The sequence below is a fragment of the Cottoperca gobio genome, chromosome 6, assembly GCF_900634415.1.
Source record: "Cottoperca gobio chromosome 6, fCotGob3.1, whole genome shotgun sequence".
Taxonomy (NCBI): Eukaryota; Metazoa; Chordata; class Actinopteri; order Perciformes; family Bovichtidae; genus Cottoperca; species Cottoperca gobio.
Genome location: NC_041360.1, coordinates 4,007,217 through 4,034,748, shown reverse-complemented (window position 1 = coordinate 4,034,748; position 27,532 = coordinate 4,007,217). Strand labels below are relative to the sequence as shown.

At 40.8% G+C, this 27,532-nt stretch overlaps 2 protein-coding genes across 2 annotated transcripts in view; both read left to right on the top strand.

Annotated features, from left to right (window-relative positions):
* The first annotated feature begins 5,443 nt into the window (after positions 1-5,443).
* On the top strand, positions 5,444-10,458 carry olfml1 (olfactomedin-like 1). Its single transcript, XM_029434220.1, has 8 exons — positions 5,444-5,861; positions 6,798-6,901; positions 6,991-7,181; positions 7,429-7,532; positions 7,802-7,993; positions 9,367-9,547; positions 9,630-9,789; positions 10,017-10,458. The coding sequence occupies exons 1-8, from the start codon at positions 5,733-5,735 to the stop codon at positions 10,171-10,173; spliced, it is 1,218 nt and encodes a 405-aa protein (XP_029290080.1). The 5' UTR covers positions 5,444-5,732; the 3' UTR covers positions 10,174-10,458.
* Positions 10,459-11,581: 1,123 nt separating this feature from the next.
* LOC115009902 (uncharacterized) overlaps positions 11,582-27,532 on the top strand; it is a 68,337-nt gene continuing 52,386 nt past the window's right edge. Inside the window, 11 exon segments of the mRNA XM_029434207.1 lie at positions 11,582-11,884; positions 13,168-13,255; positions 13,367-13,474; positions 14,279-14,362; positions 14,364-14,472; positions 14,855-14,980; positions 16,065-16,188; positions 17,520-17,589; positions 19,475-19,589; positions 19,921-20,038; positions 26,637-26,749. Of these exon segments, the coding sequence (XP_029290067.1) occupies positions 11,742-11,884; positions 13,168-13,255; positions 13,367-13,474; positions 14,279-14,362; positions 14,364-14,472; positions 14,855-14,980; positions 16,065-16,188; positions 17,520-17,589; positions 19,475-19,589; positions 19,921-20,038; positions 26,637-26,749 (1,198 nt within the window). The 5' untranslated portion in view covers positions 11,582-11,741.

Sequence of the window (27,532 nt, the reverse complement as noted above, 5' to 3'; positions counted from 1 at the left end):
TTTCTTTTTTTCCACAATCACTACCTCACATCTCTCAATACCAATAAAGTTCACTTTTTCAAAACTCTTGATACAGTCAACACAGCAAAAGTCAATTAAAGACTAAATGTCACTGGATACAAAATGCAGTGACCAATGTTTTCTCACTTAAACCAATAAACCATTTTCATATCTCTTTTTTTTTTAACAAAACCGTCTTGAGTCTTGAAGACGGTTTGTCATTTGTTAAATATATAAAAATTCAAATAACACCACCAAACCTCTGTGCATTTACACTCCACTTTGCACATGTTTACATACTATTGTCAGAACTGTTACATTTACATTCAAAACCATATCATTTCATTGCTTGATGACCTCTAGGAAAGACTTGTGCCAAGTGAGGAAAGAACACGATTCTCTTCCAGTCACAGAATGATTTACCACAGGGAGGTGTAAAGTTTCTGAACACCAGCCACATGATCAGATGTCCCTCTTGCTTGGACACAATGTCTGCTGGAAGTGTGGACATGTCTGCAGAAGATTGGCAATCATAGCTTTGTCTTTCATGGGATTGTGAATGTATGTGTCTCTTCACGTCTTCACTTCAATGAAAGTGTCCCCGGAACCTCAGACAACATCGTCATTCAGCTGTTTGCTCTGTCTTTTATCTTCACATTTTGTAGAAAGAGGGTGACTTTGTGGGTGCTAAGCATACATTTGTGGGTGCTAAGCATACATATGTGTGCGGAGGTTGACATCGCACCCAATGGTGTCATTTATTTGTTATAGTATTCCTGACCCATTGGTGGCAGGTAAAGTAGTTTACTGAGATGAAATACAAAATAGTTCCTCTGTTGCTTCACCCTCTACAATTGTGTGGGGAAAAACGCTCTCTGCTCCTATAGGTCGACGTCATTCAAATCATCATAATAACAACAATAGATCCCTTCTATATAACTAAAATGAATAACAACGACAAAAACTATTCTAAGAAAATGACTAAAATTAAAATGCTCAGGAGGCCGGGCTGGAGAAACCAGGCTGGAGGCCAGCGGAGTCGCTCAGGAGGCCAGTGTGGAGGTCCCCGGTCAGAGGGGAACGCAGGGAGTGGGGTCTCGAGGGGCCAGAGGAACGCAGGGAGTGGGGTCTCGAGGGGCCAGGGGAACGCAGGGAGTGGGGTCTCGAGGGGCAGCAGGGGGACCGCTGGGGTCAGCAGAGGTCCAGTAGCAGGAACGGGGTCTGCCGAGCTGACTGGAAGGCAGACCGGTCTGCGAGGATGAGGAAATCAGGGATTTCCTCAGGAAGAAGACTCCTCAACCCAGGCTTCTCAACTACCTCCCCGCGGGCCTTTTGAAGAAGGGGGCTACAGGCGGCTACTCTCCATTCCCTCAAAAGACATATTAGCTTGTTATAAAGAAGAAGAAAAAATCATTATCAAGAACTGCAGGGTCCATTTTTGGTCGGTTCATACTGTTAAGGTTAGATACATAAGAACCCAAATGCAGTCAAACAGATGATTTTTAACCAAAAGATGAGATTTATTTAGCAAAGCTAATTAAAAAATGAGGTAACGAGTAAAGTCCAAAAAAAGAAGTGATGTCGAGATGAAGCTTCATGAAGCTTCATGAAGCATTGAAGCTTTCCATCCAATTGGTTCACTCATGGGCTGAAGCTTCATGATGCTTCATTTGCTCTACTGCGCCATCAAATGGACAATAAAAGTAAAACCGGCAGAGTGATGGGCAAATGAAGCTTTTGTGAAGCACTGAACCACTTCAGCCAATTGTTTCAACCATGGGTTCATTACTCGAAGCTTCTGGCGAAGTGCAAGACTGCAGTGGATTTAAAGTATCTTTGCCTTGAAAATTATTTGACAGATAGATCGATAGATAGATAGATACTTTATTCATTCAGAGGGAAATTTAGGAAATTTAGACGCACACATCAAAGATGTATAAATATCATGTTCTATTTAAAAATGAAGATTGATGATTGTGTGTACGTGTTTTTTGGGCTTTTTACGCCTTAAATGATAATACAGTTTTAGTTTGGATGAAGGGGAATGACATTCAGCAAATGGCCACTGGTCAGATTCAAACCCCGGGCCACTGCGGTAAGCCTTTGAAAGTGGGTCACCTGCTCTACGAGCTGCGCCACGGGGCTGGTCTTCGGTATGTTGGATGTACATTATTCTTTAAACAGATTTTGATGTGGTATCTTTACATGCTCACAGGGAAGATGGTGCTGACGTGCATAACAACTGTTTCGCTAGTTGGCTGGATCCATAATGATCCAATACAAATGCAATACCAACAACTCAACAGCAACAATGCATACTACGACAACAACCCACAAATTTGCGGTTATATAAAGTGTTGATTATGAGGAGGCTCAATTGCGGTTCTCTCCCTCTTATATTTCAAATCGCACGCCAAACCCGCGAGGTTAGCGAGGCTTCGAACATCATCACATACGTCATCAACACAAGCATCGATACGCGCTTCACTAAAATCTTCCCCGATTACTCGACACACGCTTCGAAGCCTCGACACGGAAGGACAAATCACTACAAAAAACACAAACCAGGGTTGACATGAGGATTCACAAGGATGAACGAGGCAACAAGGGTCTAAAAATGATGATGAACCGACAAAGAACACTGGGACAGACAGGGATATATACACACAGACACTAAACGAGGGAACGAGACACAGCTGGGGAAGAAAGGCAAAACCACAAGGGTAGGGTGAATGGACACAGTAGGATCAAATTAACAATTAAAGGGCGAGGGAAAAACACACGCTTGAGCCCCTCATACTGCTTCTCCTTCTCAGCTATTATAAGATCCTTCCTTTCCAGTTGTTTGTCTTTTACCTCCAGATGCAGTTGTTTTTTTAAGGCCAGAACACATATTTTCCATGAGATATTCATTATCTATTCCCAGCCTGTGGCTTTCACTTTTCTCCTTGAGAAGTTTGTTTCTCTCCTCCTGACCTCTGCTCTTCTCCTTCTGAAATCTGCTTATCTTCTCTTGAAGTCTTCTCGTCGTCTCCTGAAGGAAGTTGTTCCACCTCCAGCTCAAAGACACAAATTTTCTCCTCATTCTTTTTCTTCTGGCTATTTAGGGCCACTTCCAGGTCTCTGCTTTTCTTTCTTAACAGTAAGCATTCACTTTTGTATGGCAACTGCTTCAACAGGGAGTCTCTTTCTTTGGTCACCTGTTTCAGTAGCTCCTCCCTGTCAAATAAATATTTCTGTTCTTCCTTCCAGTTTGTTGTAAATTATTTTCCTATCTTAAGCTGCTTAGTCAGATCAGACACATTATTTGAGGAACAACCTGTATAACATTCATTCATCTCTTTCATCTCGTAAACAGTAAGTTCAGATCTAAGTACTTCATATTCAACTTTACTGCTTATCAGTTCTTCTGAGAGATAGTTAACCACTTGTCTCAGTGCAGGAAAACACTGTACTTTATCTGTACTTTGTCCTACACACTTATTTCACAATATAGAAACAATAGGTCTTGTATGCTTTGGCCTAAATATAAATTAAACAATCATTAAATCATTCAAATCATTTGCGCATGGTGGGAAATATTAGAGTGTGACACATCAAAGGCTCTCTGCTAGTGTGAAGAAGAATAGCTTCTTACAAGGACTAAATAAATGTTGACAGAGTGATAACAGTGATACTCTGTGTTATAGAGGGGATTTTGCCTGGATATGAACACAGGTGTGCCTTGAGATTTTGGCTTGGTCTTTGGTGTGCCTTGGCCACAGAAAGTTTGGGAACCACTGCTCTACACTCTCCCTGCAGAGAGACTCCACACTGTGCTCACAGTTCACAGCTTTTGTTTATTGCTGTCGCTAACTTAATTGATTTTGGATGGAAAATTGTTTGGAATATCATCTAATAATGCATGTGTGAAAGGGGCTTAAGTGATAGGAGACAAAATCCAAAGTCCTTCTTTCTCTGCAAAATTATATTCAGAACTTTATCTGAAGCTTGTATGAGGCTTCAGCAGTTTGCATTAGTCCAGTCAGGTGGATTTCTTCCAAGGGTACAGTCCTTCTATTACTTTTCCAATAGGTTAACAGGAGAGAACATCATAAACATATTTCCTCTACATATTTCCCCTGAGAAGAGAACATCACTTTGGTTGAACGGCTTTTGAGTCATAGACTTGAGTCACACATGGCGTTGTTTTAGGGGGATGCAACCAAAAAGGTTAGAAAAACCCAGCAATATGGTGCATTTCTAATCATGAACTTGGTTGCTCACAGTTCCTCCTTACTCTCCTGCTGCCTTATTATTACCACTGCACACCACAGAGGATTTATCAGCAGGCTATAATTAGAGACCACAGCTAACGTGTTGGAGGTGTAGTGGTAAGGCCTGCTCCTAAAACACTGTAGAGTGGTGTAGTATGTTTTTGTATTCCTTTTGTGATGTGGCGCCATCTCATGGTAGAAACCTGGTATAACGCAGAGACCTGATCAAATTCTAAAGATCTTAACAAAAGAAGGTACAGTTCGAGGACGGGATATACTGTATGTTGCTGTGCTAGCATTTTAGAGTTGTATCCTCTATTATCCCTGTCTTTTCCACAGACTCTAAGCAAAGCTCTGTGTTTAATATGCGCCAGATGTAGTACAGTGGTAAAAGCTGACAACCAGATGTTGCCTGTCAAAACAAAAAAGCCCAGGAAACGGGCCCTGGTGGCTCTAAATAGACCGAGATTGAGATTAAAGTCGTTGAACGACAGCAGCCAACCAGGAATTATACATAATGGCATTGACAACGTTTGTACCTAAATCAGTCAGAATATCATCTGGATCACCACAAATGGTGATACGAGCAGCACCACACTGCCAAAAAAGATCAAACTTGGATTCTTAGATTCAGATATCTGTTCATTTTGTTTGATAAAAGGTCTCTATTCTGAAGTGTTCAGCCTTCAGTCTCCCCAGTTGAAATAATCATTACTTTGGGAAGGTTATGGTGATATTAGATAATAGCACGTCTTGTATATTATAGTCTAGAATTAGGAGCAAAGAAATAACAAGGCAGCAATGTAATATTTGCTTTGTAGCTATATAATATAATATTAAAACAAAACCTGTAATCCTGCCAGTGGAAACTCCCTTTGTGTCTTGCTATAAAACCAAAGTTATGAAGATGTTGTGTGTTTTGTCTGTTATCCTGTTACTGCAAACAGCCTGTGCAACTTTATTGAATAGCTTCTGCTCTGTGTGAGAACTGAGGACGTGTCAGTTGGCCATCTGGAGAGTATTACAATAAACAAAAATGCAGTATTGAATAGTAGGGTATGAACTGGTTGTTTCTACTTATCACTGTCTCTCTCCCCTCCTTCTATTTTGGTTTCCTCTCTCGTACCTCAAGTACACAAACTTCAGAGAGGGTAAGGGTGGGGAGAGACAGAGAGACTGGGAGAGAGAGGGGCTGGGAGGGACTGTGCGACTTGGATCCAAATTCACCGAAGCAAAGACTAAAACGCCTACTGAGTTCAGCAGGAGGAAAAAGAATGTTCAGCCATTAAAGGACCATGAAGGATTTCTTCCAACACGGTACGACTGTTTACAACTGTGACCGAAGCCATATGGATTGATTATTTTCAGTGTGGAAGACTGTTTCAGTGGGTTGTACTCTGAAGACATAAACAGTGAAGTTGTTAATGCAGCATCAGCAACCGTTTTAGCTGGGACTTGTTCAAAGACGTGCTAGTAATGTCAGGTAGAGTGGTTCTTGTTCTTCTCCTCTCCCTCTATCTGACTGTGGCTTCAGTCCAGAGCCAGGGTTCCTCCCAGGATGCCTTTATAATCCAGTACCTGGAGAGGAGACTGTCTCAGATGGAGGTAGGTGAACTTCTATTTGACATCAGGCGGCTCCATCCGTCAAGAGACCTCAAAGCACTTTAACCTCAATCCTCACAGCTGTTACTCATACATGACCTGACATGAAGATTTTCAGCTTTTCTTGCTATAATGTTAGAAACATCAGACCTTAAAATGAACAGAATGATAAATTACATAATGAAAATACTGGATGTGTCAGGATACAGTGTGTCTCAGCGAGGTAATGCACTATGGTGCACTTCATTTATATTATATTAATAACATCAGCAGTAGTTATTGCTCTTGCTAAGATGGTACATTTAGTACTGTACGTACACTTTTGAGGTACTTGTACTTTACTTGAGTATTTATTTTTCATATTACTTTACACTTATACTCCTACACATTTTGCAAATGTACTTTTTACTCCACAACATTTATTTGACAGTTTTGTTTATTATTAATAGAAAAAAACAGCTAATACGAAATATGATATATTTGTTTATAGGTTAATCTACTCTGCAGTATATTAAGTAATTAAAATGATCTCCTCAAGATTAATGTGACACATTACAATAATGCATCACTAATTATAATCCAGTAATATAGTACATATGATTCTGAAATGGGCATTTTTGCTTTTGGCACTTTAAGTATATGTTGATGGTAATACCTTCGTAATTTTAAGATTTTGAATGCAGGACTTTTACTTGTAACAGAGTATTTTCACACTGTGGTATTGCTACTTTTACATAAATAATCATTATGTGGCAATAGTAAATGCCATTTTATTGTGATATCAACCTAGTTAACATTAGCTAATGGTCTAATGAAATGAGCAATTTGAGTTTATTCCACCACTTGAAAGAGGAAGAACATATTTTTTCTTTCAAAAGGCATGTATTCTTTATCTTATTTTGTGTTCATAACACATTTTCTCTTTGTCAATAACATCAGGAGCGTATGAATCAATGTGAGCAAAAGACAGTGAGCGTCACCCAGAAGACCTACGACCTCTCCTCTGAAATCAGAGGTTATCTGTCAACTCTCAGTGTTCTGAGGTAGGCCTGTCTTAACAACTACTTTATCATGTTCAGTAGTTACTTAAGGTGCCTGAGAAGTGTGAGAATGTAACTGTTCTGCGCCGTAGATCCGAGGTGCAGAGCCAGGTGGACGGCGTGTCTGTGCGTGTAGACCAGGTTGAGAGAGAGCTGGAATATCTTGAAAACAAGATTCCCACCCAGACTAACATCGAGATGGAAGAGACACTGCTGGAACAACAGATAAAAGCTGCTGAAGTGGACCAGCTGAAACAGAAAGCCAAGATCAAAGTGGTGAAAGGTAGGAAGTGGGCCGGTACAGTGTGTGTGTGTGTGTGTGTGTGTGTGTGTGTGTGTGTGTGTGTGTGTGTGTGTGTGTGTGTGTGTGTGTGCGTGTGTGTGCGCACGCTTGTGTGGCACTGATAATTACAGCATTTATCTGCTAAGTGGTCAATGACTATGTATTATAGAAGGGGAACGAAAGAGAAAAAGGCAGAAACTGTCACAAAATGTACTGTATGGTTAATTAATCTCTCCAACATCCCCAGACTGCAGCATAGCCCTGAGTCAAATCAAGTCTCTCAAGATTGTGAAGAAGGCTGGAGACACCTATGGATCCTGGTTCAAGGACCCATCTGAAGGATCAGCTAAGGTCTGTTCTTTTATGTGACTACAGTAATAATGGTTTACAGTGGGGAGACCTCTCAGTGTGGGGCTGTATGTATGGGCTGATTCACCAAATTACATTCATCAGCAATGGATAAATATAATGTAAAAGAAAAAGAAAAAGAAAAAGAAAAGGCATGAATATCACAGCATAACAATATCACCATGTATAAAGCAAGAGTGGAATATCAAAGCTGAGTTGCACAATACAATTTTCACTCACATCTGAACTGATCACAACTGTAAATGTTTCAGGTCTACATGCTCAGTGGAATTCGTAACAACACTCTGCTGGAGTATGTTTCTCTGCACAGTTTCACAGAGAGCACCACCACAACACCAGTTAAGGTGGTGCAGCTGCCTTTCCACTGGCAGGGGACAGGTCAAGTGGTCTACAATGGATTCCTCTACTACCATAAGGCAGACACTCCCAACCAGATACTGAAGGTGTGTGGCTGAAGTAAAGTGATCAAAGCCTAATACTGTGTGTGTGTGTGTGTGTGTGTGTGTGTGTGTGTGTGTGTGTGTGTGTGTGTGTGTGTGTGTGTGTGTGTGTGTGTGTGTGTGTGTGTGTGTGTGTGTTTCCCATCAAGGCATTTCTTGTTGATTTGCTCTGTAAAATATAAAAGGGATTGAATTAATTGTTAATTTAAGTGAAGACCACTAAATGAAAGGATCACTTTGCTTTGCATTACTGAGAACAGTGACTGCTCATTGCAATTCAATGATTTGGGGCTTTCACAGTGTTGAAGTAAAACTGCTGTGCAGGTTTTAGCTGGACACTGACTTCAGATCATTCCAAAGGAGTTTAGTCATTGGGAGTTGATTTTTCCCTATTTCCTGTTAACTGAGGCCAGGGATCTTACAATGCCAAAACATTTGTTCCAGTGAAATGTGCTGACTTTTTTCAAGGGTCATTATGTGTTTTGAAGCCGCTGTAATTCCTACAGAAAGTTTACTGGGGAAATGTATGTTAGAAAAAAATTGTACTATTAAAATTACAGTATTGACCCACAAAGCCTATAGTAGTTTTAACAGGATTGTATCAGGATTGTCTGAAATATCTCATCAACTATTGAATGGATTTTGGACCAACATTTATCTGGCCTTTACTCTAGCGCCACCATGAGGTATTGGATGGATTATCTTGAAACTTTGATGATCCCTTATCTTTTCATAGAGCGCCATGATCCGGTCAAACTTCTAAATTCTAGTAATACTTTGGTTTATGACCAAATACCTGCAAACTAATGACATTTACTTTGGTTTGGTGTTAATTAGCAAAGGATAGCATGCTTAACTAAGGTGGATAACATGATAAACATTACCTGCTAAATATCCGAATGCTAATATTGTGTTAAAATGGTCCTATATTCCCTAGCTCAATATCCTCTTAATATGATACATTAAGGAGACCTTTCAAAGATCTTATGTTCTCAGCAATGTTTTTCCCCCTATGTCAAATGTTCAATGTATGTTTCACTGGATCAATATGTTCAAATCACCCACCTAAAGCTAACAGCTACTGATGTTAGACAACTTGAATCCTATCTCAAATTTGCCAGCAAGACTTACCTATATGTATTGATATTTCCACAGTGACTGAATGCATTTTTACCATTGAAACTGCATTTGAAATGTCCTTCGTTCTTTTACAATTTGAACTGCAAAGATAGCCCTTACCAATCTCTTGCAATGAGGACCCCGAGAACGTACAAAAGGGATGACGCCGCTGTAGACTGTTTCTAACCATCCAATTCTGTGTTTAGAGAAACATGAATCTGAATTTGTCAATCCCCATCTGTTTCCATCACATGAAGGTAGACCTGTTGAACGGTACAGTGGTGGACAGTACACTTCTACCAGGAGCAGGTCGTCTACCAGTCTACAATCTAAACCCCAACACCTACCTGGACCTGGCTGTGGATGAACTTGGCCTCTGGGTCATCCATGCTGACCCTGAGTATGGAGGAAACCTCGTCATCACTAAACTGGATAAAGGTAAAGAGTGCCACATCTATACATACATATATATAAGAACCTGGTCTATATTAGAGCCTTTTTTGTTTGTTTCTCACCTCAGGAAGTTTGGCAGTAGAGTATACCTGGGATACACAATGCAGAAGCCATGATGCTGAAGGAGCATTCCTAATATGTGGGACCCTCTATGTGGTCTACAACACACGATATGGAGGTCGCTCCACCATACAGTGTCTTTACGACATCCATGACACCATCCACAGGTTGGATTACACACAGACAGACAGTATAGCCTCGATACTTACACATACATGCATTCTTATAATAAACCACATGTATACAGGAAAACAGAAACAAGTAACAGTTAACTAAATGTTAAATCACAGAGTTAAACAAACGTTTTTCACACTTTGCATCCACATCATCATTACTGAAAGCAATGTCTTAATTTAATTCTACATTTTCCCTTTTCTGTTCCATCCATCTGCAGTGATGAGAATCCTGTAATATTCTTCCCAAAGCGTTACACCAGCCACAGCAGCATCCACTACCACCCCGGAGACAAACAGCTGTATGCTTGGGACGACGGCTACCAGACAATATACAAAGTGGAGACACGCAGAAATGACCAACTCACTGCAGAATGAAGATGATCGACAGTGTTTATCCTTTCAAAACTTGTGATATCACTTCAAAAATAATCCTAAATCATACAATAAACATCATTGTCAAAAGCATCAATTAAGGAATATTTTTGATGAGTAGTTTATAATCTACTGTTGTTTAGTATAGTGATATTTTGCTGGCATTGGATGCTACCTTTATCACTATTAATTGTTTTAGACATAAATATCATGTCCAACCAAAGGCATGTTATACATTGTGTAGTCTTCATACTTTGTATCACCACAATAAAGAACTTTTAAGTGTCATGTGTATTTATACTTACATCAATGATTTAAAAAACATTTGGAGTCAAATATTTTCTGGTCCAGATGTGGCATAAAGTTGAGAATCTGTTATCACGGTCTGGATCACTGTCACATGTGTATGACCTATAAAACACAAATACAGTTGCCTGTAGCTGCACCCGAAACATACATACAGGCCCTATTTAACATTTTGCAGAGCATGTATGCTGTTGCTTGTTTTCTTCCTTTTAATTTGATGCATAGAGTACAAGCCAACATACTGCAAAATTAATATTTTTGAAATAAAGTAAAATAACAGTATTTAGCACGGTCTGGTACATCATGGGGTATGTGGATTAACATCTGGTGTTTGTTACCTATTACCTTTTGATGGTAACTGAAGATTTGATTACTTTTTAAATAGATAGACCTTCGGAACCGGAAACATTAATAATCACACAACCAGAAGACAAAAAAGACAGACAACCAGCACTCTAACGACAAAATAAAGGCAATAGAAACAAATAGGCAACAAGAGTAATGAAAACATTAGATAGTGAATATTTAGCTTAAAGCTGTTTTGTAGGTAATTTACTTTAAAAAATAAAAAGTGTATTGAACATGTGTAGGCGAGGTAAAGTACCCTAGTTATGGGACTGTATGCTATAAGATTTAAATGAGAGAAGAGATGTGAGGTAGTCTGGAACTGTAGGGTATTATAAAGAGAGCGGTGATGATAATGAGTATGGAATTAGTCATCACTGATAAAGCACACGGTGATGAATAGGGGATAACTGCAAAGTGATGATGGGATAGTATGACAGTACAGAATGTGTAGCCTATAACCTTATACTATGTGTCAGCAAGGGTGATAAGGATCATTCTCATGGCAGTATTACACAGGTAGATGAAGAGAATATAGATAATCAAAAAAGATATTTGGAAAGCATCAAAATGTTTGAAAGGCACCTACTTTATGACCAAGTTGGAATTGTTCCCATGGTGTATGTAGCCTGTCTCTTTTGCTTTATATTCGCTCATGACAAATATCCCTGTTTAATGTCTCTACATAGACTGTATAACAGCGTGTCTCCACAGCGGAAAACCACTCTTCTTTGTTTAAACGTCTCTGATTCATCCCGCCCATTTTCAGTTGGTGGTGACGTAGTGAAAGGGGCGGGTCGAAAGTGACCGTTGAGTTTGACAGTAGTCAGCGACACACGACTGCCAGGGCATTGTTGGCTGCTGTGATTTTTGAAACGGGAAACATTGTGTTTAACTTCAAACAACTATATTGTATAACTATGAGGAGTATAAACAGTAGTAACGCCAGCAGGAGAAGCTCAACAATTAGAAGACGTAGTGAGAATTTGCGTTTTGATGAATTCGGCTTTTTCTTTACTAAACGAAAGGACCAAAAACTCCATCATCGATGTCATGATTACAGGTGCGGGACAGGGTAACATTAACGTAACCGTAGCTCCGGGAAACTAGTTAAACTAAGCTACTTAACGCTACCTGTTAGTCGGCGTAATATAATTGTGATGACCCAGAGTATTTAAAGTTATTGTGGACAGTATAATTAACACTTGTAACAGTTAGTCTTTTCACTTTTTATTCTGGTAGCGTCACACTCATTATGTTTTGTTTTCATCTTTGCATTCGGCTGTTAACGTTAGTGAACTACAGAAAACGTCAGTCAATTTGTGTTGGTGGTAACGTTAACGTTAGTGATATATAAGGGCTTTTATGCAAAACCTTGTCACGTTAGCTAAAAATGTAGCTGCTGTGTCGTTTGAAGTGTGTCCAGGGTCTGAAGTTTTTTCTCTCCGGCCATTAAGTTGTCTTTATCGGCCACTTCTGAAACCTAATGTAACGCTAAAACATTTTAAAATTGTAAACCCCGAGTCTGTGGCACCAAAAAAAAAATATATATTGAGTATATCGTGTAACCTAATGTGACTATTTTGAATTTAGGATTTGTATTTTAAAATGAATATTTCTTAATATAAGGAAAACCTGTCTAACATAGTTTTAGGTGACCTGAATTTGTTTACCTACCAGAGCCAACATTTACCCTGTATTTGGCAGGTGCTAATTTAATTCCTTGTAGTATCTAGTCATATTGTATGCGACATAATTAACTAAGTGGGACCAATATGGGTACAACAATGTATGTTTCCAACATTATGGTTCCAGTTTTTATTCAACATTAAGTTGAACAATTAGCCGATAAATAAAATCGCAAACAAAAATAAATAATTGAAAAGGATGCTGAATTGGTTACTTTCTTATCAGCTTGGACAAACCTTTGAGACAGATTTTAGCTCATGAGGGGTATTATAAATGTCTCCACTGCTTCACAAATGAATCATTTTAGGCTGATGAGTAGCTTTACTTCCAGTACATCTAACTGTAGGTTGTACACAGTTGACCCTGAAGCTGTGCAGCAAAGTCCCCCACCCAACAGTGGAAAGATTTTAGCGATCACATAATAAAAAGCAAAAGTACACTCCTATTCGTTAACACTTAAAAGGAATGAGTCCTGAATCCGCTCAGCATATACACATCAAGTCAGACTTGATGTAACTATTGACGATCATCATTCTTTTAATCGAAAGATGAACCTCAATGGGCAGTGTTTGTTTTTACAGAAAAGGCTAATATCTGCCTGTTTCCAAATAACTGATGAATCAGTCCAAGCTCACCATGTTGTGTTGTCTCTGTCAGCTACCCCCAGCTGAGCTCAGTGAGAGTGAAAGAGCTGTGTGAGCTACTCAGCTACTGGAATGGAGCCAGCTTTATCTGCAAGAGCCAGGTAAGACTTGTATAAACTACAAACTTCTTAAAAGTAAAAATGTTAATAATCTACCTTAACTTTGCACTACCAGTAATTGTTTCATCAGAGAGCTTGTTGCCGTGTTTTCAGATTGAGAGATTCATCAGGATGGGTATTCCTCCAAGTCTGCGAGGTAGAGTTTGGAAGTGTCTTCTCACCGTTGACAGTCTGAGAGAAACCAGTGACTTCAGCTACCAGGTAAAATACAATGAGACATGCACTGGAAATGAAGACTTGTGTTATCCTTATGTGATTAATGTTGCATACTCTAGTACTCAAGGGCAAAACGGTTTCTTCTATTCAACTTTTTTCTTGTGTTATAATTTTACTTACTTTTACTGAGGCAGTGTTTTCCAGAATTAAGTAAACGCGGCAGCAAAAACAAATGCATAAATTACTGCAATTATATTCAACAACCATCTCTGAATGATATCAGAAATACAGTGGTATTGAGATAGTTCAAATTCCCAGGCGAGGAGGAAACTTGAGGGAAGCCCTCCTGACACATGAAGCATATTGGATTACTGAATTAGACTCTCTCACCTTTGGTAATGAAAGAAGACCTGTAAAATGTACTGTGAACAAACTGCTGCTGAAACTCCAAAATGGACTGTTCAATAATTGACATGCATGTTTTATAAAACGTCTTTTCTATCCTGATGCAGACTTTTTTTTAGCTTCTTGTTTTTGTAGATTTTCAATTGTGGGTCTATGTCTTAAGATTGTACCTGTAAGAACCTTAATTTACAGGAGGCTTACATTTTTATCATGCGTCTTGGATTTGCTTTTTGTAACACCGAGGGTTGGCAAGAAGATGTCGCCATTTTGGATCGGTGCTTCCGAAAGCTTGATTTCCACTATAACTACCCATGATTTTATTATAGTTTAACTAATCCAGGCTGGTTGTACATTTATTTGCCGCTTTACCAAACCTAGTCATTCATAGCAGAAAGGTTATCAATTGATTTCTAACAATGGAATGTTTTGGGCTTTCTCCAACAGAAGTGTTTGTTAGAGGTGCGAGGGCCCCTGGTGGACCTGGGAGTCAGTGAGTATGGCATCCTGTCTGCAATCGCCACACTGAGCTGAAACCCAAAACGAACTGGGTTTGAACAATCAGCAGCCCTCCAGCTGCTCTGAGCCAAGATACTCTGTAGACGACATCACACTCTTCAGACAGATCGCCCTGGACCTACGTGAGCTCAAACGGGGGACTTAAGTTGTAGGCTTAGTGTGTGTAGAATGTTGTGGAAGTTTTTAAAGGGATGCATTTTTAAATGGTTATTCTCTCCGTTAAAATGTTGGATAAAAGGGTAAATGTTGACTTTTAGTATTGCATGTGTTACTATACTCTTGTTGTGCATTGCACAATACTCTTCTTTTCTGGTAGTGAACCATGTTTAGTTGAAGTTATGTAGTCAGCAGAGAAGAGTAAAAAAAAAAAAAAAGATGTTATTTAGAAAGGAACACAGAAAAGAGACTGAGAATCTCTGGGAACACCAGGTACAAGCATATCTTAGGTCTATTGTTTGAGCAAGAATAGAAGAATACATCAAATTAATTTGACCTGTTTCATAGAACGTTCCTTCCCGACCCACCGCTCTCTGATGGGGGAGAGCCCAGAAGCCATTGAGGGTCAGGCTAAACTCTTCAGGGTCCTCATCGCTTACGCCAAATACAGCCCGCAGGTTGGATACAGTCAAGGTAATGGATGATATGATTTTACTGTATTCATTTATCTAACGTGGGATTCCGTGGGAAGCTCCTTTCACACACGCACTCAACCAAGAAATGATCTAGACATTGGAGGAGTTGTATGTGAGAACACAAATGTCCGATTCATTCAGACCGGACTTTACACTGCCAGCTCCCTAGTACTAAGTCGATGTGATGTACAAATGAGTAATTAGAGCCGCTGTGTAATCCACGCCATGTCCTGCCTCCTGTAATGCGCCACCCCTCACCTAAACCAAACTGAGTATTTAAGTGACAACGGGTGTGATAGGGAAACTCCAGAGACTGTGCAGACCCGGTCCTCTGAACATTATTCGGAGTTCATAGATGAAAACGGTTTAAAGGTTAACGGCTATCTTAAAACAGTATAACGTTCCTCTTTCTTTGTCTTTCCTTTTTCCCCAGCAAATTATATTGAAGTGTCTATCAGGTTTTTGGCCCTGTTCTAAATGCTCATGGGGAGAACATTTGTCACTGGAGTTTAATTGTGTTCCCTCACTCCTCATGTTTTTTCACACAATTAAGTAGTTTAATGAAGATATCTGCAGTACATAATGTGAACACATGATGGAAGCAAAGGACTAGTAATATGAAGTTACCCATGAACACATCAATGAAACTCACAAAATATAATAATATATTCGCTCTTATGATTTATTTGTTTTAATGATATATATATATATATATATATATATATATATATATATATATATATATATTTGAATGTATTTTAAATGTTTGATAAAGGTGGAAATGTAATTAATAAAATCATTCAAATCTGGAAGAAAATCAGATGGTGAAATATAATCATTAGCGGCCAAAACATTTATTACTTTTTTAGGATAATGAGCAGGTCTTTTAAGATATTAAATTGAGATTATAAACATGTGCTAAAAATCCTGTTTACTAAAGGATTACATATTTCTATTTCTATAGATAATTTGCATTATTTGCTTTTACTTTTTGTTTCTAGAAAATGGTGTGTCTGAAACTTCTCTTCTTGATCAATATCCAATTAATGTTTTCCAGTTTACTGTACCTCTCTGCATTACAGGGATGTCCTACATAGCTGCTGTGCTGCTGATGCAGTTGGGAGAGGAGGAGGCGTTTTGGGCTCTGACAGCATTGTTGGATAAACCCAAATATCTGGCTGAACTGTTTGACCTCAGCCTCACCAAGTAAGAATAGCCTTAAAGTATATAATAAATAGAATTGCATACATTACGGTGTTTCCCCTAGGTTTACTGCTTTGGGGGGGTCAATGATAGGGGAAACACTGCATAAAAAGAACAAATATACTATAATTAATACGAGTACATATGTTTTCAGAAATGCTGCAAAGTACGGGATAGAATGTACGTTTAAATGAACATAATTAAACAGGAAATCAGCAAAACTGTGTTTCATGGTTCAAGAAAGATGATTCACAAAATAGGAAGAGGATGTTGGAAAGAGCAATGCCGACTAAACTTTCGCTGCTGCAATATTTATCCTAATTAGTGAAGGGAAACAAACTTTTGCATGGTATTTATGAGACTAAGTAAGTAATCCCTTGTAAATAAGAATCCCTTGTACTAATACAGACTCGACAAAGAACACTTTGATTGGGTCATTTGTATATGGCCATATAACAATGTGATTATGTATAATGTTTAAAATTCACTTAACTTTCTGCTATTGCATCTCAACATTGAATCTGCTGCTAAAACAAAACTTTAATTTCTTTCTCTTTTTTTAAAGGTTCAATGTGTAAGATCTGCCAGAATTTAAACTTAAAACAATGAACTAAAATGATCAAGTGAATGTGAAGAGGTAACAGTGTTGACGTTATACCAAAGACGTCTTTGTGTTGTGTTGCAGAGATTTCTACTGAAGTTAGCATGCTAACAGCTAGCTGCACTTCCTCCAGTCTTGTAATACCACTTGTTCTTCTAGGGGTGATAGTGAGTCACTGTAGCTCCAGTCTGCCTCTGTACGGAGGGAGAAGAAGTACAGCTGCCTGCTTGTAAATATTACAGCCATGTTCTGCGTCTGTTTTTATAGTTTGTTTATTGAATTACATTCAAAGTGGCAGAAATGAGAACCACCCGCACCACCTACGTAACGTTACACAGACTACAGCCCCAGTTAACATCAGTGCTCCAGTAAACACAAATGATCAGCTCGCAGAGTTTTCTGACTGGCTCTCAGAGTTTCAGCAGTTTGGTTGAATTTTGGTATTCTTGCCCACTGACAGGCATTACGCAGGAGTAAATGCAATACACAATATAAAGAATAAACTTAAATACAATAAATATGCCAAAGATACTACAACTAAAATATGAACATTAGAGATTGTATGGACCCAGTTTAGAGTTGAAATGCTACGCCCTATTTCTTTGGACCAGGTGGCTTGAAATTACACATTTACCTTTTTAATGTAATTCATACATTTCGTTGCTGTTTTCTTATAATTGGTGATCTCTTGCACAAATGCACTAAACTAAACTGCTATTTTTGGTCTAATCAGGGTCCAGCACCAGGTGAAGGTCTTTGACCAGTTCCTGAAACACAGGAAGCCACAGCTCTCTCAGCACATGGTGAGTGCTTTTGGTTTTTCATTACGGATCAGATTTTCACTCAGGGTTTTCTATGTAGAAGGAAAGACCAATGATAGACTTCTTTTTCTGTAAAATGCCACGCTGGCTAAGAAACATGTATGCATGAATTTTATCATGGTATTGATACTAGCAGACACTCAAAACTGGAAGGAAAGTAGGGTGCTGAAAATCTTTGAGTTGACTAAGAGGGAAAAAGTTTCTAAACACGATGACAAGAAAGGTCTTGAAAATGTGTGTGTATTTGTGTTTAACGGCAGATATGGACAAGTGATGAGTAGTACATCTGCGAGGGAGAGGCCACTGTAATGTATCCATCAGCAACTGGGCCTCTTCTGTCATTCACTGTACTAAGCTCCAGGCTGGTCACGTTCAGCAGTATTATTGGTTGCACTGGAAGGGGCTGTGTGATTCCCTCCCTCCGTCCCTACAGTTATTTAACTATTTTCAGTGCATTTAATGAACTTCACAGCAGACATGCGACACCTCTTATGCAGCAGCACATGGATGGAAATGTGATGTCATCTTATGGATAAGGAGATGTTTTCACTTCAACTAGATGTTTTTGCCAAAAGAAACACATAAAACAGGGGGAGGAGTTGAAATACCACGTCGGGGCTAAATGCATCAAAACATCGGCAGAAGAAATCTGGAAAAAGACAGGATTGTGAAAGTGAAAGATATGTGTAGAATCATTTGAAAAGTAAGAGATCGCTGTCCACAGATAGATGTGGTATGTTGCATTACGTATGGAAATTGGAACATACCATGCCATACGTATGGAAGTGGTTAAAGATAAAGGAATCTGTGAATATTGTTAACTGAACAATGTGGATGAAATCCATTTTATTCTCTATATTTCTTGTATGATTAGCGACAAACATTGTTTAAAAAAGGGGAAAAAAGCAACATTTCTAGAGTTAGATCAGAGAATTAAGCCAAGCGCTTTAATCGAATACATTTTGATTATGTTTTTGTGTTTTCTGAATATAAATCTAAAGCATGGAATATGAGGAGAGAAATAATGTATGATAAATAAAATCCACATGGATTATTACTCATTAGATGGATTACAGACCATTTATTTATTTAACTACTGAATAATTTAACATACAATTAGGTATTAGGAAGTTTGAATGGTCGAACAGCTTTGGAAACTGCCCTTAGTCCTGTTAAAGTATGATTTTCTCAATTAACTTTTTGTTATAGTTGGCCTTCTTCTGAGCATTCCTCTTAGTCATGTTGCAGCTACACTGTTCAAAATCTTCAAGCTAAGTATGTTTACGCTCTGATGCATTCACTGCTAACATTTGTGTCTGTGACGAGATTGCTGTACTTTGCCCTCGAGTCGGCAGGTCTGGGAAGAAAGCTGCCCTTTTTGGAACGAACACACACACACACACACACACACACACACACACACACACACACACACAGAGAGAGAGAGAAAGCCTATTACAGATCAATGGTCAGCATTTCCTTTGTAATAGAGCTGTTCAGTGGAGTTAAGGCAAGCTAGCTGTAAACAGATTTTTCTACTTGGTCTGCACCGACCAGACCTGCGCAATCAGAGACCATAATATTATAGGCCCAGAACTATAATATTATAATCTTATTTTGTAAGATTACTACAAGCACTTAACATTACACACCAGCATGTATCTCTAACACAATTAATTAATCCAATTAATTAAACTAACATTAAAGCTTCAACATCAACTAAATTGCGAATGTCTTGAAAGGATGTTTCAGTAAGACGGTCAGTAAAGGAGTATAGTTGATGGTAATTGGCAAAGAAACAAATCATGAATGCATGTTTGGTTATGCCAAATCAACCCTCCCTGCCCCTTCCCGAACCTCCCTGCAGGAGTCAGTGGGAGTCTTATCAGTCCACTTTGTGATGCCATGGTTCCTCACTCTCTTCACTTCCCTGCCCTGCTGGGACTCTGTGTTGGCTGTCTGGGATCTCATCATTCTGCACGGTATGTACACACACATGAACAAATGTACAAGCCAGCTAATGAAACACTGACATTTGCTCCCATTAACTCCGAGGGGGAGGTGGTAATACAATAGTTTTAATACATAGTGTTTTAAGAAGAAGACAAAAGTTATCCATTTTAATATAATAATTCAGTTTGGTTCAGTGTCGGGGAAAAGATTAGCGGCTAATCTGACTGGTGTAATGGGTCGATACCTCACATTGTTAATTGTTTTTGTCTTTATCTTATCTCTTTTACATCTCCTTCGTATGTATGTCGCATTTTGTATGTGGAGTAATTTTCTTTGGGAAATCCTGCTGTCTCTTCTCAGGCCTGTCGGCTGTGTTCCGTACTGCTCTGACCATCATTGAGCTCCTGGAGCCTCGACTGATGGACTTGAATGATGAGGGAGCAGTGTTACCCCTGCTGCTGAGAGTACCTGTTGATGTGTAAGTACATTGAGGTTGAACATGGAGCTGCCTGGTCTGTAGACATAGTGTTGGTTATGTGCTTACAAACAGAACATATATAACATAATATAAATATAAACTACTGAGTGGCATATAACATTTTATTATTTCATTATCACTTATATGTGTGGCTGTCCATAATCCACATTTAGTTTTGAACACAATATCATAAGATATATGACCCGTAGTCATGAATATTGTCCCAGACCACCCTCATGAATGTGTTGAAAGCGATGGGTCCTTCTGAAGAATGTGCAGCACAGTTCTCAGAGCTGAGAGCCCAATTTTTAGACTTGACCCTTCATAAAACCCCAGGCAGCTCATGAATATGAATCAGCTCATCGGGACTGGACATATTTTGACACGAAGCATTCCAAGAAAAGTGTCATTGTTTTGCTGTGGTTGTCTTTGTACATGTTTGGATTAAACACCCTTTATGCTAAATTAGTTTCTTCAATGGCAGCCCATGCTGCTTTCACTGGGACCCCTCTGTCTATCTCTCATTATGTTGAATATAAACGTCACATGCCGACGGACATGTTTTGTTGACATGGAGCTGTAGTTATGGCAACTCAGCAGGGTCACTGGGTTTTGTATACAGCCTGTGTGACGGACTAGTGCACAGTTATCCAGTTTATCATATTTGTTTTAATAGATAAACTCCCTTTAACTACTTACATTTCACACTCGTATGTGCTTATCATTGTTGAAAAGGTCTCACTGTTTGGACCTAAGTTTGTTTATCTTGGACAAAGATCTGTTAGTAGACGCTGGATAAATGGAGGCTAGACAGCCAAGTAGTTTCCATAAACGTAGCTGTGTCACAGGCAGTGATAAAGCACTTTATCATGAGCCGGGGGGGGGGGGGGGCGGGGTGCTAGGTAAAAACCAATGACTTGCAAAGGGGATTATGAAGGACAAATCTTTAGGATTAATGTGGGGAACAGCTAAACTACTGTTTAACTGACCATTTGATTCATTAGCAATATTTTAAAGCCAGCTTCCATAACCACTTCATAATGCAGACGGGTTCTTACAGTAATACATGTTTTCTGCGTTATAAGGAAAGAAACAGCGCATTTTGATCCATGTGTGAACCTCTTGTTTTGTATATGTATGCATCAAGGGCAGCATTGACAGTCCCATTTTGTTCTAGCTCTGGTGTTCAGTGGGCAGCCTGCCACCACGTCACATTGAGCAGTCCTTGTTGCCTGCTTGGCATCATTATGAAAGCCCAGTCAGAAGTCAACACTAAGTGGTCCGACTGTCTCCCAAGGCAGGATCCCCTTACACTGGGAAGATACTGTTGAAGAAATAGGGAAGGGAGCAAGTGTGGTAAAAGAGAGGGAAGGATGAATGCAGGGTCAGAAAGAGAAGTGGATAGAGAAAGAAGGTGCACTAATTGGGAAGGGGGGCAGGGGTAGAAAGAGAGAGACATGAAGAAGAGGAGCAAGGCGAGATCTTCAACCTCTCCTAATTGTCTTTAAGCATCTCTGCTCTTTTACTCTGTGAATGGTATAAATAGAAGTTGTCATGCACCCATATAGCCCATTCAGCCCATTCTGATTAATGGTTGGTTGAGAGGCTCATCCATCTCATGTGTCTGCCTGTCTAAACTGGGCAGTCAGTCAGCTGTCACCTCAGTCATAGGTTGCAACAATGACTTCCAGCACACCCTACGAAAGAGAGCAGCTTCTTACTCCATGGATGGAATTATTCTGTTTCTGTCAGTCTGTTCTTCTGACACTTTGCTGATACCTACAACATCCACTCACAGCTGCTATGCTACTAACTATGCTACTAAGGACTTATTTCCTTCTCTTTCAGCACCGATGTTTCATTGTCTCTTCAGTGTCCATATCTGCTGTGCCAGTGTGTCCTCATTGACACAGTGACACCCTCGTTCAGCTAAAGGGGTCCACACATAATTTGTTTACTTCACACTGACGAGGCTGGCTTCAATAAAGTCTCTGCTTTAGTTTTTTTCCATCCATCCATTGTCTACCACTTATCCGGGATCGGGTCGCGGGGGGAGCAGCTCCAGTAAGGAACCCCAATCTTCCCTTCTCCAGGCCACATCCTCCAGTTCCGACTGGGGGATCCTGAAGGCGTTCCCAGGCCAGTGAGGAGATATAATCTCTCCACCGAGTCCTGGGTCTTCCCCGGGGTCTCCTCCCAGCTGGATGTACCTGGAACACCTCCCTAGGGAGGCGCCCAGGTGGCATCCTTACTAGAAGCCCGAACCACCTCAACTGGCTCCTTTCAACGTAAAGGAGCAGCGGCTCTACTCCGAGTCTCTCACGGATGGCTGAGCTTCTCACCCTATCTCTAAGGGAGACGCCAGCCACCCGTCTGAGAAAACCCATTTCGGCCGCTTGTACCCGTGATCTCGTTCTTTCGGTCATGACCCAGCCTTCATGACCATAGGTGAGGGTAGGAACGAAGATCGACCGGTATATTGAGAGCTTTGCCTTCTGGCTTAACTCTCTTTTCGTCACACGTCACACGTAAAGTGACTGTAATACCGCCCCCGCTGCTCCGATTCTCCGGCCAATCTCTCGAACAGGATTGGTGATAAAGCGCAGCCCTGGCGGAGGCCAACATTCACTGGAAACGAGTCCGACTTACTGCCGAGTATCCGGACACAACTCTCGCTTTGGGCGTACAGGGATCGGATGGCCCTCAAAAGTGACCCCCTCACCCCATACTCCCGCAGCACCTCCCACAGTATCACCCGGGGGACCCGGTCATACGCCTTCTCCAGATCCACAAAACACATGTAGACCGGATGGGCGTACTCCCAGGCCCCCTCCAGGATCCTTGCAAGAGTAAAGAGTTGGTCTGTTGTTCCACGACCAGGACAGAATCCGCATTGTTCCTCTTCAATCAGAGTTTCGACTACCGGCCGAACCCTCCTTTCCAGTACCTTGGAGTTGACTTTACCAGGGAGGCTGAGAAGTGTCATACCCCTGTAGTTGGCACACACTCTCTGGTCCCCCTTTTTAAATAGGGGAACCACCACCCCGGTCTGCCAACCCCTAGGCACTGTCCCAGACTTCCACGCAATGTTGACGAGGCGTGTCAACCAAGACAGCCCCTCAACACCCAAAGCCTTCAGCATTTCTGGACGGATCTCATCAACCCCTGCGGCTTTGCCACTGTGGAGTTGTTTGACTACCTCAGTGACTTCCATCAGGGAAATTGACGATGATCCCCCATCAGCTTCCAGCTCTGCCTCTACCATAGAGGGCGTGTTAGTCGGATTCAGGAGTTCCTCAAAGTGCTCCTTCCACCGGCCGATAACCTTCTCAGTTGAAGTCAGCAGGGTCCCACCCTTGCTTTACACAGCTTGGATGGTTCCTCGCTTCCCCCTCCTGAGGTGCCGGATGGTTTTTCCAGAACCACCTTGATGCCGACCGAAAGTCCTTCTCCATAGCTTCTCCGAACTTCTCCCACACCCGCTGCTTTGCCTCTGACACGGCAGAAGCTGCCGCCCTTCTAGTCCTTCGATACCCTGCAACTGTTTCCGGAGTCCTCCCGGATAACATAACCCGGAAGGACTCCTTCTTCAGTCGGACGGCTTCCCTGACCACCGGGGTCCACCACGGTGTTCGAGGGTTACCGCCCCTTGAGGCACCTAAGACCTTGAGACCACAGCTCATCACCGCAGCTTCAGCAATAGAGGTTTTGAACATTGCCCACTCAGGTTCAATGCCCCCAACCTCCACAGGGATGGCTGAAAAGCTCCGCCGGAGGTGTGAGTTAAAGATCCTCAGAACGGGGGCTTCCTCCAGACGTTCCCAGTTCACCCGCACTACCCGTTTGGGTTTACCAGGTCTGTCCAGAGTCTTCCCCCACCCCTTGATCCAACTCACCACCAGATGGTGATCAGTCGACAGCTCCGCCCCTCTCTTCACCCGAGTGTCCAAAACATGCGGCCTCAGATCAGATGATACGATTACAAAATCGATCATTGACCTTTGGCCTAGGGTGCTCTGGTACCACGTGCACTTATGAGCATCCTTATGTTCGAACATGGTGTTTGTTATGGCCATTCCATGACTAGCACAGAAGTCCAACAACAAACGACCGTTCGGGTTTAGATCAGGGAGGCCCTTCCTCCAAATCACGCCTCTCCAGGTGTCTCCATCGTTTCCCACGTGTGCGTTGAAGTCTCCCAGCAAGACTACGGAGTCCCCTACTGGAGCCCCCTGCAGGGCTCCATTCAGGGTCTCCAAGAAGGCCGAATACTCAGAACTGCGGTTTGGGACATAGGCACAAACAACAGTCAGAGTTTTCCCCCCCATAACCCGAAGGCGTAGGGAGGCGACCCTCTCGTCCACCGGGGTAAACTCCAACGTAGCGGCGCTCAGCCGGGGGCTAGTGAGTATCCCCACCCTGGCCCGATGCCTCACACCTTGGGCAACTCTGGAGAAGAATAGAGGGCCCTCCCTCTGGGCCTGGCTCCAGACGGGGGGGCCCGGGCTTCCTCCGGGCAGGGTCTCTCCTTTCCTTTCCCTTTCTTTCATGAAGTCGTTTTTGAACCATTCTTAGTCAACTCAGCTGGAGTGCTTTTTTCTCAGATTTTTGGCGACTTTAACTAACCTTGCTATAAATGTATCAGGAATGTAGTAAAATCTAAATATAACGGAACGCATACATTAGCAACACATTTTACTTTTATAAGCAACTTATAAAAGCTGAACCAGATTCACCGTTTTCTATTGTTTATGGCTTATAAAATCAAATCAAAATGTTAGACAACCAGAATAGCTAACTTTTCTCAAGTTAAGCAACTTACATACTTTATATACTTCCGAGTCATCTATGTGAAAGTATACTATGGTCAACTCCGTTTCTAGAGACATTTAAAAGTTCCCACTTCTGAATGTTCAGTAGGTCATATCTTCATATGTATTCATTTATCTGTTGAACATTTTTCGCCAAATTGTTAACTTTATAAAATGTCTCAAAAGTGACGTCTTCAGATAGAAAGTCCAAAACCTAAATATATTAATTTTGTGCTAATGTAAAAACAGACAATAGTCATAAGTCTGGCCTTTTCTGGTTGATAAATAATTTATACGCACATTCATTTTCTGGCAACCAATTTATGAATTGAATTATTCATCTAATCATTTGGCACTATTTGTATTTATAAGGGTCTGTTATGGTGGCTTTCACTTTCAAGATACAGCATTTGTTTTGTCTCCTTTAGGCATTATATCTCTTTATATTGATTTAAGACATCAATAACCATTGAAACAGGAACAGATTAGAAAACAGGGAGGCTTCTTACCAAAGAAAAGATAAATTAAATGACCGTTAAAGGCCAGTCTCTGATCGTTCCCTATTTCAAATGAAGGTTGAAGTAAATAAGGGCAACCGAAGATAGCAACCGAAGATAGCAAGGTAGCTAGCGTTGCCTAACTCCATTTTTTACCTTCCAAAACTATAAGTCTCCACTTTTCAGCTTGACCTACCTTATTCTTACCTAATATACCTGCTATCAGGGGAGAAGGCCAGATGTGTCTTTTTAGTGTGTTCACCTACAGCAACTTGTACAAAGAGGTCAGGATCAGCAGCAGAACAGCTGCAGTGGAGCTCATAGCGACTCAGAGCTTAAGGGCTCAGCTAAATAGGGGTAGATGGATTTGCTGTCACATACAGTAACTTAAAACTAGGTCATTCAATTGAAGAACACTTTTCAACCAACTTGCTGACTTGAGTTTGATCAAACTGATGTCCGCTATACAAGTAATATTAAACTGATATGTTTGTATTAGCTTTTAGTTTAGTGTTGGTTTGAGTATTAAGGTGTAAAGAGTGTGTGATTTATATCCAAGCCATCATTGGAGTAAGTTGGTACAACATTCATCACTGCCATTGAGAATCTAGCTGATGTAAATACAGTGTTGACATCTAGACTTCAACTGTCTGCCTGCTTCTACTGACAGATGATTTACTCTATGTTGCATTAGCATGACCAGTAGCATGCGATCATCTGTGAAATGCCTGCTGGGATCTTTTTAAATGAGCTGGCCGGAACTTGTACACATCATTCATTCATTCTTATCCCACGATCGCTCTGTTTTCATTTTCCCCCAGCACTCAATCTATTGCTGTCTACAACCATTTATCATTATATACTGGGATGGATAGCTCAAACGTGATCTATTCCAGTTACATTTCACTGTTCTATCTCCATCTATCCCTCCTCTGTCTCCGTCTTCTCTTCCTCCGTCATTCTCACCTCACATTATTGTTGCATTATAATGCTCCTGCATGTCCACACTTTGATTAATACAGAAACATGGTTAAAGTATAGGTTCACATTTTGTTCAAGTCTGTCTTAAAACTATAATAATATCCCCATATAAATATTGAACCCGTCCTTCCTCATGCTATTCCAGTGTAAGTGAGAGGATGTTCATGCTACCACCATCTTGTTGTTGGAACACAAATCCAATTCCAGCTAGCATTAAGTTCTTAATTTTAGGTTGTGAAATCAACACCCGTTTTATATTACCCTCCCTTGTTCCCACCCTCTATCCTCCCACCCCACTTCCATCTGCAGAGCCCAGTACACTGTGTTGGTCCCTGCCCTGTGGAATACTGAGGTCCAGGACTGGGAGCTTAAATGTATGAACAGCCTGGTGTTGGACGAGAGCCACCATGGACACAACACAGGTAACACACACACACACACACACACACACACACACACACACACACACACACACACACAAAGCAGTTGTTCTTAAGCAGAAGCTAATAATGCAAAGCGACACTTGGGACCACTCAGCACATAGTTGCTCAAACTCTGGTAACTCATTCAAGCTACATCACTTAACCTTGGCAGCACACATGCTGATCCTTTTACACACATACACACACACACAGTTTTGTTCTCGGGTCCTAATGTCAATGTGTATGGTTGTGGTTGGACCTTGGGGAAGAACTCTCCAGCTTGTTCTTGAGAACACTAACAAAAGGAGGAAACAATCACTCCTTGTTCACCTCCTTCCCTTAGTTTCTTGTGTTTATAACTTGATAAATGTGAACTGCCTGGAAGTCATCATTTTTATTTTTTAGAAAGCACTTCATTAAAGCCTGTCATATTTTATTCCCTGAGATCATAAATCGATCTGTTTTTGAAAGAGACGGACCGACCTCTTCATGAGCTGAGAGACCCTCCATGATAAGCAGACCTGGCATGTTTAGTTGATCTTACTGGTCATCTCAACACTGAACAAGAGCCGACTGCACACATGAAAGCATTCTGTGTGAAGCTCCGTCTCTTTGAGACACAACTACGCAACTTCAATGTTGCGCACTTCCCCACGCTGTCCGAAATCCAACCTTTCTGATAACAAGGGGAAATATGTGTCTGTGATCACCTTCCTGATGAATGCAGAATGAGTTTAAGAGAGTCTGCAACTAGAACTTATATATAATTATTATATATGATAA